The sequence below is a fragment of the Leishmania infantum genome, chromosome 28, assembly GCF_000002875.2.
Source record: "Leishmania infantum JPCM5 genome chromosome 28".
Lineage (NCBI taxonomy): Eukaryota > Euglenozoa > Kinetoplastea > Trypanosomatida > Trypanosomatidae > Leishmania > Leishmania infantum.
The window spans coordinates 839,211-853,384 of record NC_009412.2 but is presented as its reverse complement, the minus strand read 5'-3'; the positions used below and the strand labels follow the sequence as shown (position 1 = coordinate 853,384).

General features: G+C 53.7%; 4 protein-coding genes across 4 annotated transcripts; all 4 read right to left on the bottom strand.

Annotated features, from left to right (window-relative positions):
* Positions 1–1,604: 1,604 nt before the first annotated feature.
* Positions 1,605–3,110, bottom strand: LINJ_28_2290 (putative A/G-specific adenine glycosylase; the record flags this gene model as incomplete). The annotated part of the gene is made up of 1 exon (XM_001470218.1): positions 1,605–3,110. One exon carries the CDS (start codon positions 3,108–3,110, stop codon positions 1,605–1,607), a length of 1,506 nt encoding a protein of 501 aa, XP_001470255.1.
* Positions 3,111–3,808: 698 nt separating this feature from the next.
* On the bottom strand, positions 3,809–4,081 carry LINJ_28_2280 (putative Dynein light chain LC6, flagellar outer arm; the record flags this gene model as incomplete). Its single annotated transcript, XM_001470217.1, has 1 exon — positions 3,809–4,081. The coding sequence occupies one exon, from the start codon at positions 4,079–4,081 to the stop codon at positions 3,809–3,811; it is 273 nt and encodes a 90-aa protein (XP_001470254.1).
* Positions 4,082–7,918: 3,837 nt separating this feature from the next.
* LINJ_28_2270 (putative cullin 2) lies at positions 7,919–10,072 on the bottom strand (the record flags this gene model as incomplete). Its single annotated transcript, XM_001470216.1, has 1 exon — positions 7,919–10,072. The coding sequence occupies one exon, from the start codon at positions 10,070–10,072 to the stop codon at positions 7,919–7,921; it is 2,154 nt and encodes a 717-aa protein (XP_001470253.1).
* Positions 10,073–11,175: 1,103 nt separating this feature from the next.
* LINJ_28_2260 (conserved hypothetical protein) lies at positions 11,176–13,476 on the bottom strand (the record flags this gene model as incomplete). The annotated part of the gene is made up of 1 exon (XM_001470215.1): positions 11,176–13,476. The coding sequence occupies one exon, from the start codon at positions 13,474–13,476 to the stop codon at positions 11,176–11,178; it is 2,301 nt and encodes a 766-aa protein (XP_001470252.1).
* Positions 13,477–14,174: the final 698 nt, after the last annotated feature.

The window sequence follows — 14,174 nt, the reverse complement described above, 5'->3', positions numbered from 1 at the left end:
TAAACGGTATGCTGGCGTGGCTGAGCAGCGGAGTGGGCGAGCAGGGTAAGGCACAGCGCGGGGTGGGAAAGAATGTGCGATCCATCAATCGCCACACGGTCAAGGTTTGGTCCTCTGAAAGCGATGCTGTCGACCTCGGGCAAAGGCCCGCGAACACCATTGCTGCCGTGAAAGACTGCCCGCTCCACTGCTATTGGACATATCCACCAGATGCGACGCCCCGCCGACGACGAGAGACACGTCAAGATCCACGTCGCTGTCTGCGAGGAGTACTGGTATGCTATCAAGAGCCTTTTTGCTGCAGCAACCTGCTGTAGTAGCAAGGCGACTTACCTCTGTCTCGTGAGAGCCTTGGCTGTGGTCAGAGAGAAAGTACTGCAGCACTGGCGCGTCAAGGCACGTCAAGGGTACGGCACAATGTCCGATTCGAGGAGGCGCCTGCAGCGTCGAGGTGTGGCCAAGACGCAACGCCGGGTGCAGGGCGCTCCACTGCAAGCGCGACAGCAATGATGGATCATCTACGAGGCGCACACAGTGGATGTTGCCGGAAGCCTCGTTCTGCGGCGTCGAGGCGACTGTCGCTGGCAGCAAGCACCAACGCCACAAGCTGAACTGGTTCGATACAGCGAAGGGGGAAACGCACGGGGCGCCGCCGTGCTGGAGAGTGTACACCCCGTGTGGCAAGCCGGGGGAAGTTAGAGTGACGCTGCTGGATCCGTACCACGCGGGCATGTCCTCGTACAACGTGGTGTGCAGCAAGCAGTCTAACGACGACCCCTTGTGCGACACCCGCCGAGCGCGCCTTGAGCGGCGAGAGGAGTAAGCACTACCTGGTCGCGTCCGGGGCACTTCGTCATCCGTCGCATACCCACCTCTATCATCCTCGCCAGATGCGGTCGACGGTGACAAAGAAACTGAGGAAGACTGGATTCCTTCCTCGCTCGCCCGGAGCGGGTAGTAGAAGATGGGACGGTCATTTGTTTTGTCGTCGTAGTCGCGCTCCTCCTCGCTGTCGCATGGGTCGTCGCGCTGGCGATAGAAGCGGCGACGTTGCTCGCCAGACGGAAATCCGTCGTAGCCGAACTCGTACCAGCTTTGCATTGCTGTGGAGTGTGATTTCCGCTTCGTGTACAGTGCGCGGAGAAGCACGAGGCGGACGAGTACCAAGAGAAAAAGTCAGAGTGGAAAGAAGAAAAAAAGTGTGACAGTTGAGTACGAAGAGAAGGGAGAAATACAAAGATGTGGCGAAGGGTTGAGGGAGACGCTCATCCTGTTGCATCTCGTGTGAGAAATAATCCCCATCAGCGATTCACAGTGCAAGGATAGCATCGACTGGCACCTTCATGATCGGGGAGTGCGCCCCGGCGCATGAATCCAGCGCTGATCGTGAAGGAAGCGCGAAGAGGAAACCCTCGGTCACCTCATCCTTGCACGCCGCTGTCACGTGGACCTTACCGCTACCGATGTTCCCCAGGGGGCGATAATCCGAATTAAATACGGAGAGAAAGGAAAAGGGTACTGTAAGAAAAAGAGGCCATGTGTCGATGCTTCTTTCAAACGCTGGTGTATGCGTCGAACCGAGCGGATGGTCTTCGAGGACGTGTTTAAGAGCGCGCCCGCTCTCTCCTCGCCACCCTCTTGTGCGGGGACAAGGCTTCAGAACTCTCCTGGATAGCTCGCTTCCCAGTTCTGCTGATGCGCACTTGCTTGACCTCCACAGAAGATACCTTCTGGAGCACTTTCAGCATTAGGCGACTCGGCGCGTTCTCCCTCAGGTCCGCTTCCGACATTAGGAAGATCCGCGCAGCTGCAGGGAGTTCGTTGCAGCAGTCGCCCGCGCTGTGGCCATCCACCACCTCTGCGACCCTCTTGAGCAGGGCAGCTCCATCGGCGTCAGCAGGCCATTGCACGTGAACGACCTCCACATCCATGACAATGTGACTGAATATGTGTCGAACGTTTCCACACAACCTGGCAGATGTTGGCCTCGCCCTCGCTTTCCATGTCAGCACGCTCAGTGGGTGCTTCAGCAAAGGCACGATGGCCTCCTCGTCATCTGCTGCGAATGCGTTCACGGTAGGGAACTCGAGCATGCCACCCAGCAGCCCGTTAGCTGGACGGCGAACGACTACAAAACGCCTGGCGTCACCGATTCGGCTCGCCGACATCTCGTGCACAACACAAAGCTTGCGTGCGCTGCGCTTCGCCATTTTCGCTGCACGAGCCGGGATGACACCCTCGATCGCCTCAATGTCGCCACCCCGCAGCAGCGCGCTGGCGCAGCAAAACCTCTGTAAGGGACATGAGGTGCAGAGCGGCGCTCCACTCGGGCGACACACCGACGCACCCAGCTCCATCAGTCCCTGATTCAAAGCGCTCGGGTCTTGGCAAACCACGGCGGAGGTGGTGGGTGAGTTGCCCATGAGCTGCTGCCCCCACGCCGCCGCCTCTTTGACATTCGCCGGAACTTTGGGATCGAAATCTCGCTCGCCGCGGAGACGACTCAGGACGCGTATCACATTACCGTCCACAGAGCACACAGGTTCGCCGAAGCACATGGAGGCGATGGCAGCCGATGTGTATGGGCCTATCCCAGGGACTTTCAAGAGTTCCTCTTGGGAAGACGGCATACAAGCCGTCGCGGTTGCCTCCCTCTCCTTGGACCGCTCGAGGAGGTACTTCGCCCCTTTGCGCAGGTACATAGCTCGACGATAGTACCCCATGCCTGCCCACACAGATTTCACCTCGTCCTCAGTTGAAGCTGCGAGCGCCTCAATCGACGGAAACTTCTTCATCCACGCGGCGTAGTACGGTATGACAGTCTCCATGCGTGTTTGCTGCGACATTACCTCGGACACCCATACCTGGTATGGATCATAACGTGCCGTGGTAGCACTTGTACGGTGCTTCTCCCCGTCGACCGCTCCGCTTAAGTCACCGCTGCCACGAGGGAGCGTTTGCCGCCATGGGAGGTCTTGGCGCTGGTGCTGCCGCCACCACGCGATAACTTCCTCTTGAACAGAGCGGTAATACTCGTGCGTGGCGAAGCTGCCAAGCGGGGTGAGCCACTCGCCGCGCATGCTCTGCTTACAAGCGGATCCGCGGGACATGGATACACCTACTCCAGCTGTCCCTGTCAGCCCTTGCTTTCTGCATTTTTGTGCCTTTTCGTCGACAGGGGAAAAGGGGTGAAGGAGTGAGTAGGTGGAAGCGAAAAGAAATAGATGAGTATGAGTCACGGCACAAGAAAGGAAAAAAAAACACGACGGCACACTCTCCGTCCATCACATTCCCTTTGTGAGCAATCTCTAATGGCACACGCGGAGTGCCTTGCGCCCCAAAAAAAGCATCTCAGCGGGTTCAAAGTAGGCCTCTTCTTTTGAGGTCAGCTGATCGCTGCGCCCCTAGGCACACACAACACAGAAGACACAACACGCATGACAAGACAGGTTTTCTGGTGCAGCACATGAGCGCTGTCTTTAATTTACTCACCTCCTTTGTTCTTTTTCGTTTGGGGGTTGACTACCCGCGCGTGGGGCACGTGTAATCCACGCGGAAAGACACAGACACCAGGACACACTCATTTACATCATTCATGCCCTTTTATGCAAGAGATGGAAAATTTGGCAAAGCAGTACCACGTACGGCTATGAACGAGCTGTAAAAAGGCTCGCACGTAGTTCGCGGTCACCGACGTGTCACACGGAGCAGCTTCACTTCGCGGGCATCGCGGACATTGGCAACACACTCTGCACGTGTGTGTGTGTGTGTGTGTGTGTGTGTGCACTATGCCATTCGCCAAAAATCACTAAGACGACTTGAAAAGCAGAACACCGGTTTGACCAACGTAGAAGTACACGTAGTTGCCCTCTTCGTGCGTGACAAAGCTACCAAAGTTCCGGCCAACAAAGCAGTTCCACGTCGGGCCATACTTTTTTTCGAACTCCTTTCGAATAAAGCTGGCCAGCTCCTGCGCAGTTCGCAGTTTCGCGAGCCCCTCCTGTGCACAGAAAATGGCAAAGTTCTCCATCTCCTTAGGCATCTCGGATAGCTTCACCGTCGCGCCAGGTACTTGCGTCATTTTTCTTTCAAAGAGGTCGAAGAAAAGGCACTTCTGTTTGCTCCTGCTTGCCAGACCTCTCAACGAGTGTTGTGACACGGTTTCGGAAGTAGTATTGAGCGTGCGAGATCAACAGGTGTTACAGTAGGCAGATTGTGGAAGAAGCGAGCTGCCGGCGAGGGAGAGGGTGCGCCTGCTCAAGAAGGGCGAGGTACTACGAGCGCCAACAAGGTCGGTACGCTGATATGCATGAGTGGGAAGAAGAGAGAGGGTTCACCAGAGAGAGAGCCATTCATAAAAGAGAAGGGCGGAGGTATCTGATGAGGTTTGGATAGACGCCAACCACAGCAAATGCAACGCTTTTTTTAGCGTGGAAGTCGGGCCATTGAGAACGCCTGCCAGACTTGCTGCACGTGGCAGCTGCTACACTTCGAATGAGTAATCGCCTGTGAAGAGCCCCTCGAAGGACCCGTCATCTGACAACCGGAGACGAGCGAGCACGGTGACAGTCCTTCGCCCCATCCGACGTCCACTTGAATCATCACTAGCGAGTTGGAAATGCGCAATATTGTTTTTCTCTGTAAAGCTCTTTTGTTGTCTCGATAGTGCTGATTGCAGCCTGGCGCTGTGATGTGCTCTAACAACTGAGCATTCGACAGAGGTGAGTGCACGAGCTCGCCCCACATCAGAGACGCCACAGTGAAACCAGCTTCGCTATTTCTTCCCCCTCGAAACAGCTGAGCAGGTAGTGAAGATTGCGCGCCTCTCTTTACCTCGCACAGCTAGACCCTAAACAGCACCTTTCCTGCACTGTGCTTGATTGCGCTCCTCACCTAAAGTCCATTGTCCCTGATAACATAGGTGACACCTCAGCGTGGTATCAGGGCCCAGTGCCCACTCTCTCTGTGGGGAAGCCAAGCAGCCCCTATTCCTGCCACTGCACAACCACCTCTGGTGGTGACAGGGTCAGGTGCGCGTGACGTAGGGACGTCAGAGCGATGTATCACTGCCGATGCCCGCAGTGTCCGGTGCTGGACGGCGTGGCGCCGGAGCGACCCGCGGCCGCGCACACGTTTTCGCCATCCACAGGATGGGCGGAGTGTCGGCGTGACTCGAACGCGTCCCACCCCCGGCCCTCACTGCCCACTGGGGGCGGGGTGAGCCTGGCCCCCCCCCCCGAGAGGGATGCCCCGGGTGATGGCCAGCATAATGTGCGTGGCTGTGGGGCGACCTGTGGGGCGGGGTTGGGTAAGGTTCGAGGCAGAAGCCATGCACCGATGACCGGGTCTGGGCATTGCTGCACCTCGTGTGCCTACGGCTGTCTCGCGCCGCGCGACGGGGCCTGTGACCGGCCGGGCAGAAATGAGCTTAGCTCTTGTTGTGTGGCGGCATGGACACGTATTTCTTCTAACGTGTTCATGGTTGAACAAACAGGTCAGCAAATAGACAGATACACAACCGCAGTTCACCTGCCTCTGCCACACGTCGGCTATGTGGGGGAACCGGGCCCACAAACACCGCTTGGCGTCTTTGTGTCCATTTCAACGCCACTGCATGCAGCGTAGGCTAGGTTCATGGTCACACTCAGCATCACCGCAGCGCAGCACAAGCAGAAAACAGTAGGTGAAGGAGTAGATTCGTTGCATCGCCGGAACGATGTGTAGTGAGCTGGTGCAAACGTGGTCATGATCGCATGTCTCTTCCGCACGGCGCCAGCCCAAAATTGTCCGTCAGAACCAAGAGACCACAACCGTACCCGAGGCCAGGCTCCCGGTTATCGGCTTCACCACAGAATGGGTATTGCACCGTGATACTGCGGTGAGGTGGCCGGCATCATCAGAGAGAGAAGGGACCTAAGAACAAATACAACGCAGTTACTTTTTGAAAAGAGCAAAGGCTTTAGTGATTCTTCTGTGATGTTGTTCCGCTAGAGCACAGCAAGATTGTGGGCTGCGTAATGCTAATTGCCTTGTGCACCTACGTAAAAGAACGACGACGCAACGCGTTACAGTGTGTGGATGCAACGCACCGCGCTGAAAAAGGACGAGCACCCAGGTAGGTGGTGGGCAAAGTTTGAGTGCAGAAAGTGGAGGGCGGAAAGGATGGGAAAACAAAGAAGGAAGAGGCGTTGCGTTCTAGCGAGTAAATGCTGACACAGAAGAGGGTCTTGTGCACAGGCTTACGGTCTCGTTGGAAAGAGGGGACACGCACCTGTGAGCGATGGCCACTGGTAAGCGAGTCTGCGCTGGCGTGTGCAGACGAGGTAGTGCGTATGCCACTAAGGGAGAAAAGTGCTGCTCATTATTCCATCGGATCTTCCAGTTGCGATTTTCATTTGGGAACAATAAGTCGAGCGCTCAACAAGTTGGCAACAAAAAAAAAGAATGGGAAGGCGTTAGGTATACGCAAGAGTCAGTTTTGTTTCCACAACCCAGAGAAGGATTGTGTGGTTCGTGCTTTATCTGGAGAGCAGAGAGCAAGATGATCAACAGATTTGTAGTGCCTTTCCTTGCTGTATCCCCTCAGTGGTTGTACGGAAGCTTCTGAAGCAGCAACGCTATCCCGCAAAAGTCGGTAGCGCCAGAGAGAAATAGGCTGCAGCTAACGCAGAATAGGACAACAATGAACCTGGGGTGGTAGAAATGTGAGAGCGGCGGCCCGGATAGGATCAACGCGTTGGCTTTCAGATGAGCTTGCCAAACGATGGGGAGGGTGGACTTCTTACCCTGGAGAACGGGATAGCCCGTCATACGTCACGCGGGCATGCCACCGACGACGTTGTACACGGTCACATCGCCCCATGTGGCACTTGACTTCTTGAGAAACTCTACAGCTTTACTGCTTCCGAACGAGAAGCAACCTCCAAAGGAACAGTAAACACAGAGAGTAGCGTTCTTACTCTCCCCCCCCCCCGTGCTCAAAACCTGTTCTACGTGAGAGGTCAAGGGGGAGAAAGATGGGCGCCGTCAAGTTGCTCGCGCCGGTACTCAGATGTCTCTCGCACATCCAGGAGAAACACTTGACCCTTGTCGAGGAGGTCGTGCGCAGCCTTCTCGTCGATGTTGTGTATCACTGCCCGTTGGAGCGCGCAGCAGAATTCAGGGATGATTTCTGACGTGGTGCCTCTTACGGAAGCAAAAAAAGACAGAACTGAGCTGAGCAAGATTCAAAGGAATCCGGCGAGGATACGGAAAGTGTCGCAGGCAGAAATGGAAGAGGGGAGTATTAGTAGCTGAAAAGAGCGTGCGCGTGAAGGGAGCTTGCCTCAGAAGGACAGCTTCGGGTCAGCTAGCACGCACACAGCACTCTTGATTCTCTGTCGCGACGGCAGAGGAAAGCATTGGCAAAGCATCTCACCGCCACGATTGCCTCAGTGAGGCGCGAAAGTGCCCAAGACAACGTCTCAGCGCCACCCGGCCTCTGTTTTCCTTCTTTTTTTGGTGCTGTTTGTCGGCACCAGCATCTCCCTTTCTTTGGTGATCACTGCTAGAAAACTGTTCGCAGTAATAAGTAGAAGAATTCAATAGATGTCATTCGATCACGGTAGCACTGCGCAACAACGGGAACGATGACAACAGTAGTTTCAGGCAGGGAGCAAACGAATTTGGAGAGAATGCAAAGTCGAAGTGCCCCGCTCCCGCCATAGCGGAAACAGACAAAGCGAAAAAAAAAAGGTGCCAACTCAACCGAGCGCAGGAGTTCATCGAAACCTCACCAATCCTTCTCACAAAAAAGGGGGAAAGTGGTGTGCTGCAGCACCTTGCACTCTGCACGAGCATCTCCGCTGCTAACAAGGCTACGTGCGTGGCACTGAGACTCATGGACCCGGTAGCCACCGATGGTCCAAGGCCACCGTTCCTACGGCGAGTACACGAACTTGCGCTGAGAGTCATCTCGGACAAGAAGACCGCGCTCAATGAGCTTTTCCAGCACGCGCTTCAGCTCGCCGCGCGACACGATGAGAGGCTGCATCGCAGAGGTGAGAAATTTCATCAGCTCCTCGGCCGTCTTCGAGCCACTTTGCTTCAGCGTATGCACAACTTGGCTCTCCATCCTTTGAGGATTGGCCTTTGCCGCGCTCTGAAGCGTGCGCTGCTCGTGAGATTTGACAACGACGCGGTGAGCGAAGCTGTGAAACTCCAGCGGCATCACGTTGATCACATCACCAATCGAGCTATCACATGGGCCAAGCGATACGATGGAGCTCGGTTCCATTGCTCCCGAAAGCTTGAGAACTGTGGCACTTACCAACGGATTCAAGGCAAAGGCGCACTCCACCTCCGATACTTGGAGGGATTCGCATAGCTCTTGCACAGTGCACTGCGATTTCGCGTTGAAGTGATCAATGATGCACATTTGCAAGAACGAAACCTTCAACTGGACCGAGTCTCCCGCCGCAGTCGACCCTGCTGGTCGGAGCATCCGTATCACGGCAGAGGAGTAGGGCGCCGAAAACTCGATCCTTTGCCCATGCCGCCGCGTGCTGCAGATGCGCTGTGCTCCTTCGATCTGACGCAGTACGGAATCAGATACACCGGAACTCGCTAAGGTGTGCGGAAGGCTCGGCCAAGTTCCTCTCGAGAGCAAAGCGGGATTCACCTTCACCCCATTCACGCTCGAAGCGCCGACGTAGATGCTCTGCGTGGTGGTCGCCTTCAGCATACTTCGGCAGCAGAAGAGGATAGGGCTTTGTTTAATCTGCACCAGCTGCTCCATCGAACGCTGCTCTCTCGCCTCGTCATAGTGATGCAAGAGCAGTCGCTTAGCGAGATGCTTCTGGTAAGAGACGAGGAAGACATCCTTCGCGGCGTTTTCGGCGTCCGGCAAAAAGTAGTACACGCTCACCACATCCTCGAGACGAAGCTTCGTGGACCCTGTGTTCCCCAGAATTGCATTGGAGAACGCTGCCAGCCGGTCAGCAAGTTTTTTGTAGTTAAAGGAACGCAGACTCGTAAAGCCGCACCGCAGCCCATCGTCCATCGCCTCCAGCATGCAGCCGTTGTAGTCGAAAATGGTCATAACGACATCGCGGTACTTTCGAATAATAGAGGCAAAGCACTCGATAACGGCGGCGTACACGTCAGTGCCTTCGCCTGCAGCGCGTACTGTTCCAGTCAGCGCAGTAGATGTGTGCTGTGCTACGCTCTCTTTGAACATTCCCTCCATGAGAGGTGCGCCCTTACACTTGCTCCACCACAGAAGGTGAAACACCGTCTGCAGTTTCTCGTCTGTCTCGCGTTGACCAATCGAGCCAAGCCACTGAGAAAGCCTGCCGCGCTCGAAGGCAGATATGCGATCGTCCACCAATGTTTCCACCAGCCGATCCACAGCGTGGTCCTTGGATGTGAGGAACCTTTCTGCGCGCTTCACCTCCTCCTCAATCAGCCCCAGACACAGCTTTGCATAGGTGAAGAGATCAGACTCAACGACGCCGCGGACTTTTGACCAACAGTAATCGCACATGTCGCGAATATAGTCCACCTCTACTACACTTCGATAGTAGTTTGAATCGGGAAGCATCGACAGTTCGTCTTTGATTTCCACGGCAAAGGATAGATCCGGAGCACCGTGGCCGGCACGCTCATCTGCAAGAAGTGCGCGGAGCTCTTTGCGGAGCTGGGAAACCATCCTTGGTGTCAGCACTACGCTCGACCACTTCCTCAAAGCAATGTCTTCCGTCCTGTCCAACGGATTGTCCACCAAACCCAGCAGAGACCATTTGTCGGCGAGCGACGAAAAGACGGTTTTGATGTTGACGACGGCTACCAGAAAAGAACGCCATGAGCGGACATACGTCTGAATGGTGGAGCCGTTGCTAACCTGAGAGAAAGCAGGCATCACGTTGTTCAGCAAGTGCTTCTCAAAAATTGCACCTTGAAGGGAGTACACAGCCATGATCTGTTGGCCCTCCCAAATTTCCTTCCCGTTTACCTTCACCAGGGGTGTATTGCTGCACGGATGTGAGATAAGATGGTAAACGAGGAGGTAGGCATCCATCACGGTGTTGCACATGTCTTGTGCAGCGCCCTTGCCTCTAAAAGTCGTTTCCCACTGCAAAATGCTACCACACCTGCTCGCAACTTCTTTCCACAAGTTGGGGAAGTCAAAAGGCACGGAAACTGAATCGATCAAAAGATCGTTCAGAGAGTGCTCGAGCTCCCTACAGCAGCTCATGTCTTTGATCAGCAGTTGAGAAAAGGTGATCTACGACACAGAGGCAAACCTACCTTCGTTTTCATGCGAATATGTAGGCATAAGTGGCACATGACAAAAGAGTCACAGAAGGGGAGCAAAGTAAAGATTTTTTTTTCAACGTGTCCATGCCACCACACAACAAGAGCTAAGCTCATCTCTGCCCGGCCGGTCACAGGCCCCGTCGCGCGGCGCGAGACAGCCGTAGGCACACGAGGTGCAGCAATGCCCAGACCCGGTCATCGGTGCATGGCTTCTTCCTCGAACCTTACCCAACCCCGCCCCACAGGTCGCCCCACAGCCACGCACATTATGCTGGCCATCACCCGGGGCATCCCTCTCGGGGGGCCCAGACTCACCCCGCCCCCAGTGGGCAGTGAGGGCCGGGGGTGGGACGCGTTCGAGTCACGCCGACACTCCGCCCATCCTGTGGATGGCGAAAACGTGTGCGCGGCCGCGGGTCGCTCCGGCGCCACGCCGTCCAGCACCGGACACTGCGGGCATCGGCAGTGATACATCGCTCTGACGTCCCTACGTCACGCGCACCTGACCCTGTCACCACCAGAGGTGGTTGTGCAGTGGCAGGAATAGGGGCTGCTTGGCTTCCCCACAGAGAGAGTGGGCACTGGGCCCAGATACCACGCTGAGGTGTCGCCCATCACCTTGGTCTTGAAGTACGTACGAACGAAAGAGTTTCTACAATTCACGCTTTGCTTTGGCGAGGATGTTCTACCCTGTGATGGGATTTGGTGCTAGGTGCACGCAAATCGATCATAGTCGAACAAGAAACAGTCCGAGATCCACGAACTTTTTCTTTGTTTTGCTGATCGCCGTGGTAAAAAAAAGGGGGAAAACAATTGTCAAAAACAAGAGTAAAAAGTGCAAAAGACAGGAAAGTAAAAGCCATGGTGTTGACGATACGCTTAAGGAATAAATGAAAAACAGTTGTCCTCGCTACGCTCCACGTATTCGCGCTCAACAAGTTTCTCAAGTACCTTCTTAATGTCCCTTCGCTGCACCGATAGCTTACCCAATGAAGCAGAAACTTTACTAATTATGACATCCAGTGAGAGTGGGCCTAGTTCTTTCAGCAGCCGCATAACAGCACCTTCAATCGATAAAACATGAGATTTTTCTCCGCGCAGAAAAAAGCTGTTCTTCTCCGGATTACTCTGTTGAGACCCCAGCTCTATGTAGCGGAGGTCGTACATTTTCTCCTCGCCACTCTGTAACGCTAAAATGTTTGGATCCAGATTAAACACATGTTGTGCTGTTTCCTGCAGCAGCCCAGTTTGTACAAAAGGCGTCAACGCCCGCTTGCACTCCTCTAGACTTGTGCGGGTTTGAGAACACAGCTCGTCAGCGGACCATTCGCTCATTTTGTTCATTACCAGCAAGTAGCGCATCTGCAGGAGTGAAACCAGGAGCGAAAACGACGCGGCTTTGTTTGAAACGCTCATTCTCACACGAGCGCCAGAGTGCTCCGGTGAAAAAAGCAGCTTGCGCCCGTTTTGCAGCGCAGAGTAGGCGTCGATGTCGTGAGAGATGACAGACTGCAATTCAAAGGGAACAGAACTGCGGCCCATATCCGAAGAGCGGCGCGACTCTCCCCACGCGAACGCCGTTAATATGTATGGCTTCACCAGCAGCTCCTGCACTCGTTCTGCTCTTTTCGAGTCGTTTCGGCGGGCGTCATTAAGCATGCGCATGCAATTGAAAATGAAGGCAAAGTTCTTGTCTTTGATGAGAAGACTCGACAGCATACTCTCCTCACGCACCGCGATTTCGCTTTGCTTTACAGTGCCAAAAATATTTGTCAAGAGGCGCTCTTGCAAAAACCGAGTGTAAGACAGGTGAAATACATCCTGCCTAGTGCAGAGACGGTAAATGACGGCGATCCAGTTGTTCGTCCGACGCAGTTCATCAATGGGCATGCTCTTAATTTCTTCAGCTGCGTATTTGGCGAGACGCTTCGCAATTTTCGCTGCATTATCCTCAGTAGCGGTTGGCTTTTCGAGTGCTGCCAAATTGGCCTGAATTCCGTCGTAAACAGCCCGAATGAGACGTGGTTGGTGACCAAAAATACCGGAAATCGTCATCTCAAATGTTTGCTGAGCCTTCTTCAAAATTCGCAAAATGGACGATGCCTCAGATGAATCACTTGTCTTCTTGAGCTCCCGATCAGCGTACTCCGAAACCGTTTCTGTCAGCAAATCCTCCATCCACGACTCCTCTTCGCCACCGCCGAGTAGATCGTAGAGAGCCGACAATGATTTCTTGCTGGACAACGGATCGTTACCATCAGATGGATCAATGCACTTTTTGCAGAAAGGCAAAAGATAGTTTTTCTCTTCGTGAATGAGAATTCGCAAAACAGATTCGCTCACTTGCTCGTACGAGGATCGGATCAGGAAGCAGCGTGCTAATACGTCCTCCTTTTTCACGGCCTTGACGCATTGATTGATGTACTCAACAACACCAAGCGCTTTGAAGCCAGGCCTTTTCGCGCAATAGAAGGAAGCAAGACTTTTCAGGTACGTTTCTTCGACCACGGAGGAATACAGGGTCAGCCGGACGTCAGTAGAGCATCCAAGATTGAGAGAAAAGCGCTTGACGCTCTCCATTTCGCCTACGCTGGTCGGGCCGCCTGATCGGACACGGCAGACAATTTCGTTCACCTTCGCTCTGAACGACTCCTTCAACTCGGAAGTCAAAATGACATCCATCCACAAGTGACCGACAACAATTTCCGTAGGCTGAATAATGTGCTCAGCTGGCAGGCCTCTCTTTTGCCAGGTCCAGTGAAGATACGTGAAAATCGACTTCACAACATTCCCCCCTGCTGTGTACTTTTCATATGCGTCCAAGTATGATAATATCGAATCCTTCTGTATCGTCGACTTTACGTTGTTGACTTGCTTCTTCAGTAACTCACGCAGAAGGTAGTAAACAACAAGCACTTGGGTGCTTTCCACTGTTTCGCCAACAACAGGTGTAGAGTTGCTACCTCGAACAAGGGCAGGATAGTTTGAGCACTGGTATGCAGTCAAGTTGTAAACCAGCCCATGTGCTTCGCATATCTGGCTAATGAGTTTGTTGTAGTCCTTGCATAGGTTTTGGGACGGACGCTTTTTGAACTTTTGAAATGCAGTGTTGCAGACGCCAGCAACCTCTTTCCAAAGAGGAGGAAATGAGTTCTGAGTCCTAATCTCTTGCTCAGCCATGCTCATATACCAAAACTGAGACTGTTTGGAATATACTTTTCGACAAAATAATGTGTAAATCGATGTTCCGAGTGTGCGGAGCTGCCTCGGAATCAAGGGCGCCAAAGCATGATGCGCTAGGAGCAGAGAGTGAATCGAAAACAAAAGCGTGCATCGAATTGAATGAAATAGAAAGAGCAAAGCACACAGCGGTGGAAAATGAAAGGTTCGTGATTTTTTTTTCACGCGAAAAGAGCCATGGTCACACCAATCGCTCTAGAGCAGAGGCCTACATCTCCGTTTCGCGTTATGAAGTGGTGCTCCTTATATATATATATATATATGCATACATATATATATATATATATTAGTTTACTCAGACTCGAGGAAACATGTTGGGAAGAATAAGCTGTAAAGTTCAAAGACGCTCGTACTAATTATCAAGCACTTCCTTCTTCCAATGACTGAAGTATGTGATATTTCTTGCACAGACCAAATCAGCGGAACAAAAGCCTATCCAAGCCAAAATCGCAGCTGGTGGTAGTTAGCGCTTCCCCAAGTGTCTTGGATTGGCGCACATCGTGGGCTTCGAGGGGCGCGCAACCTTGGGGCGCTCTGAAACTCAAGCGCGTGCATGATGAAGCATTTCAGTGGCTCTTGCTCGTTTGCTGAGATAGTGACCGAAGCCTCGACGCATGAGCACGTACATCGCCGTACTC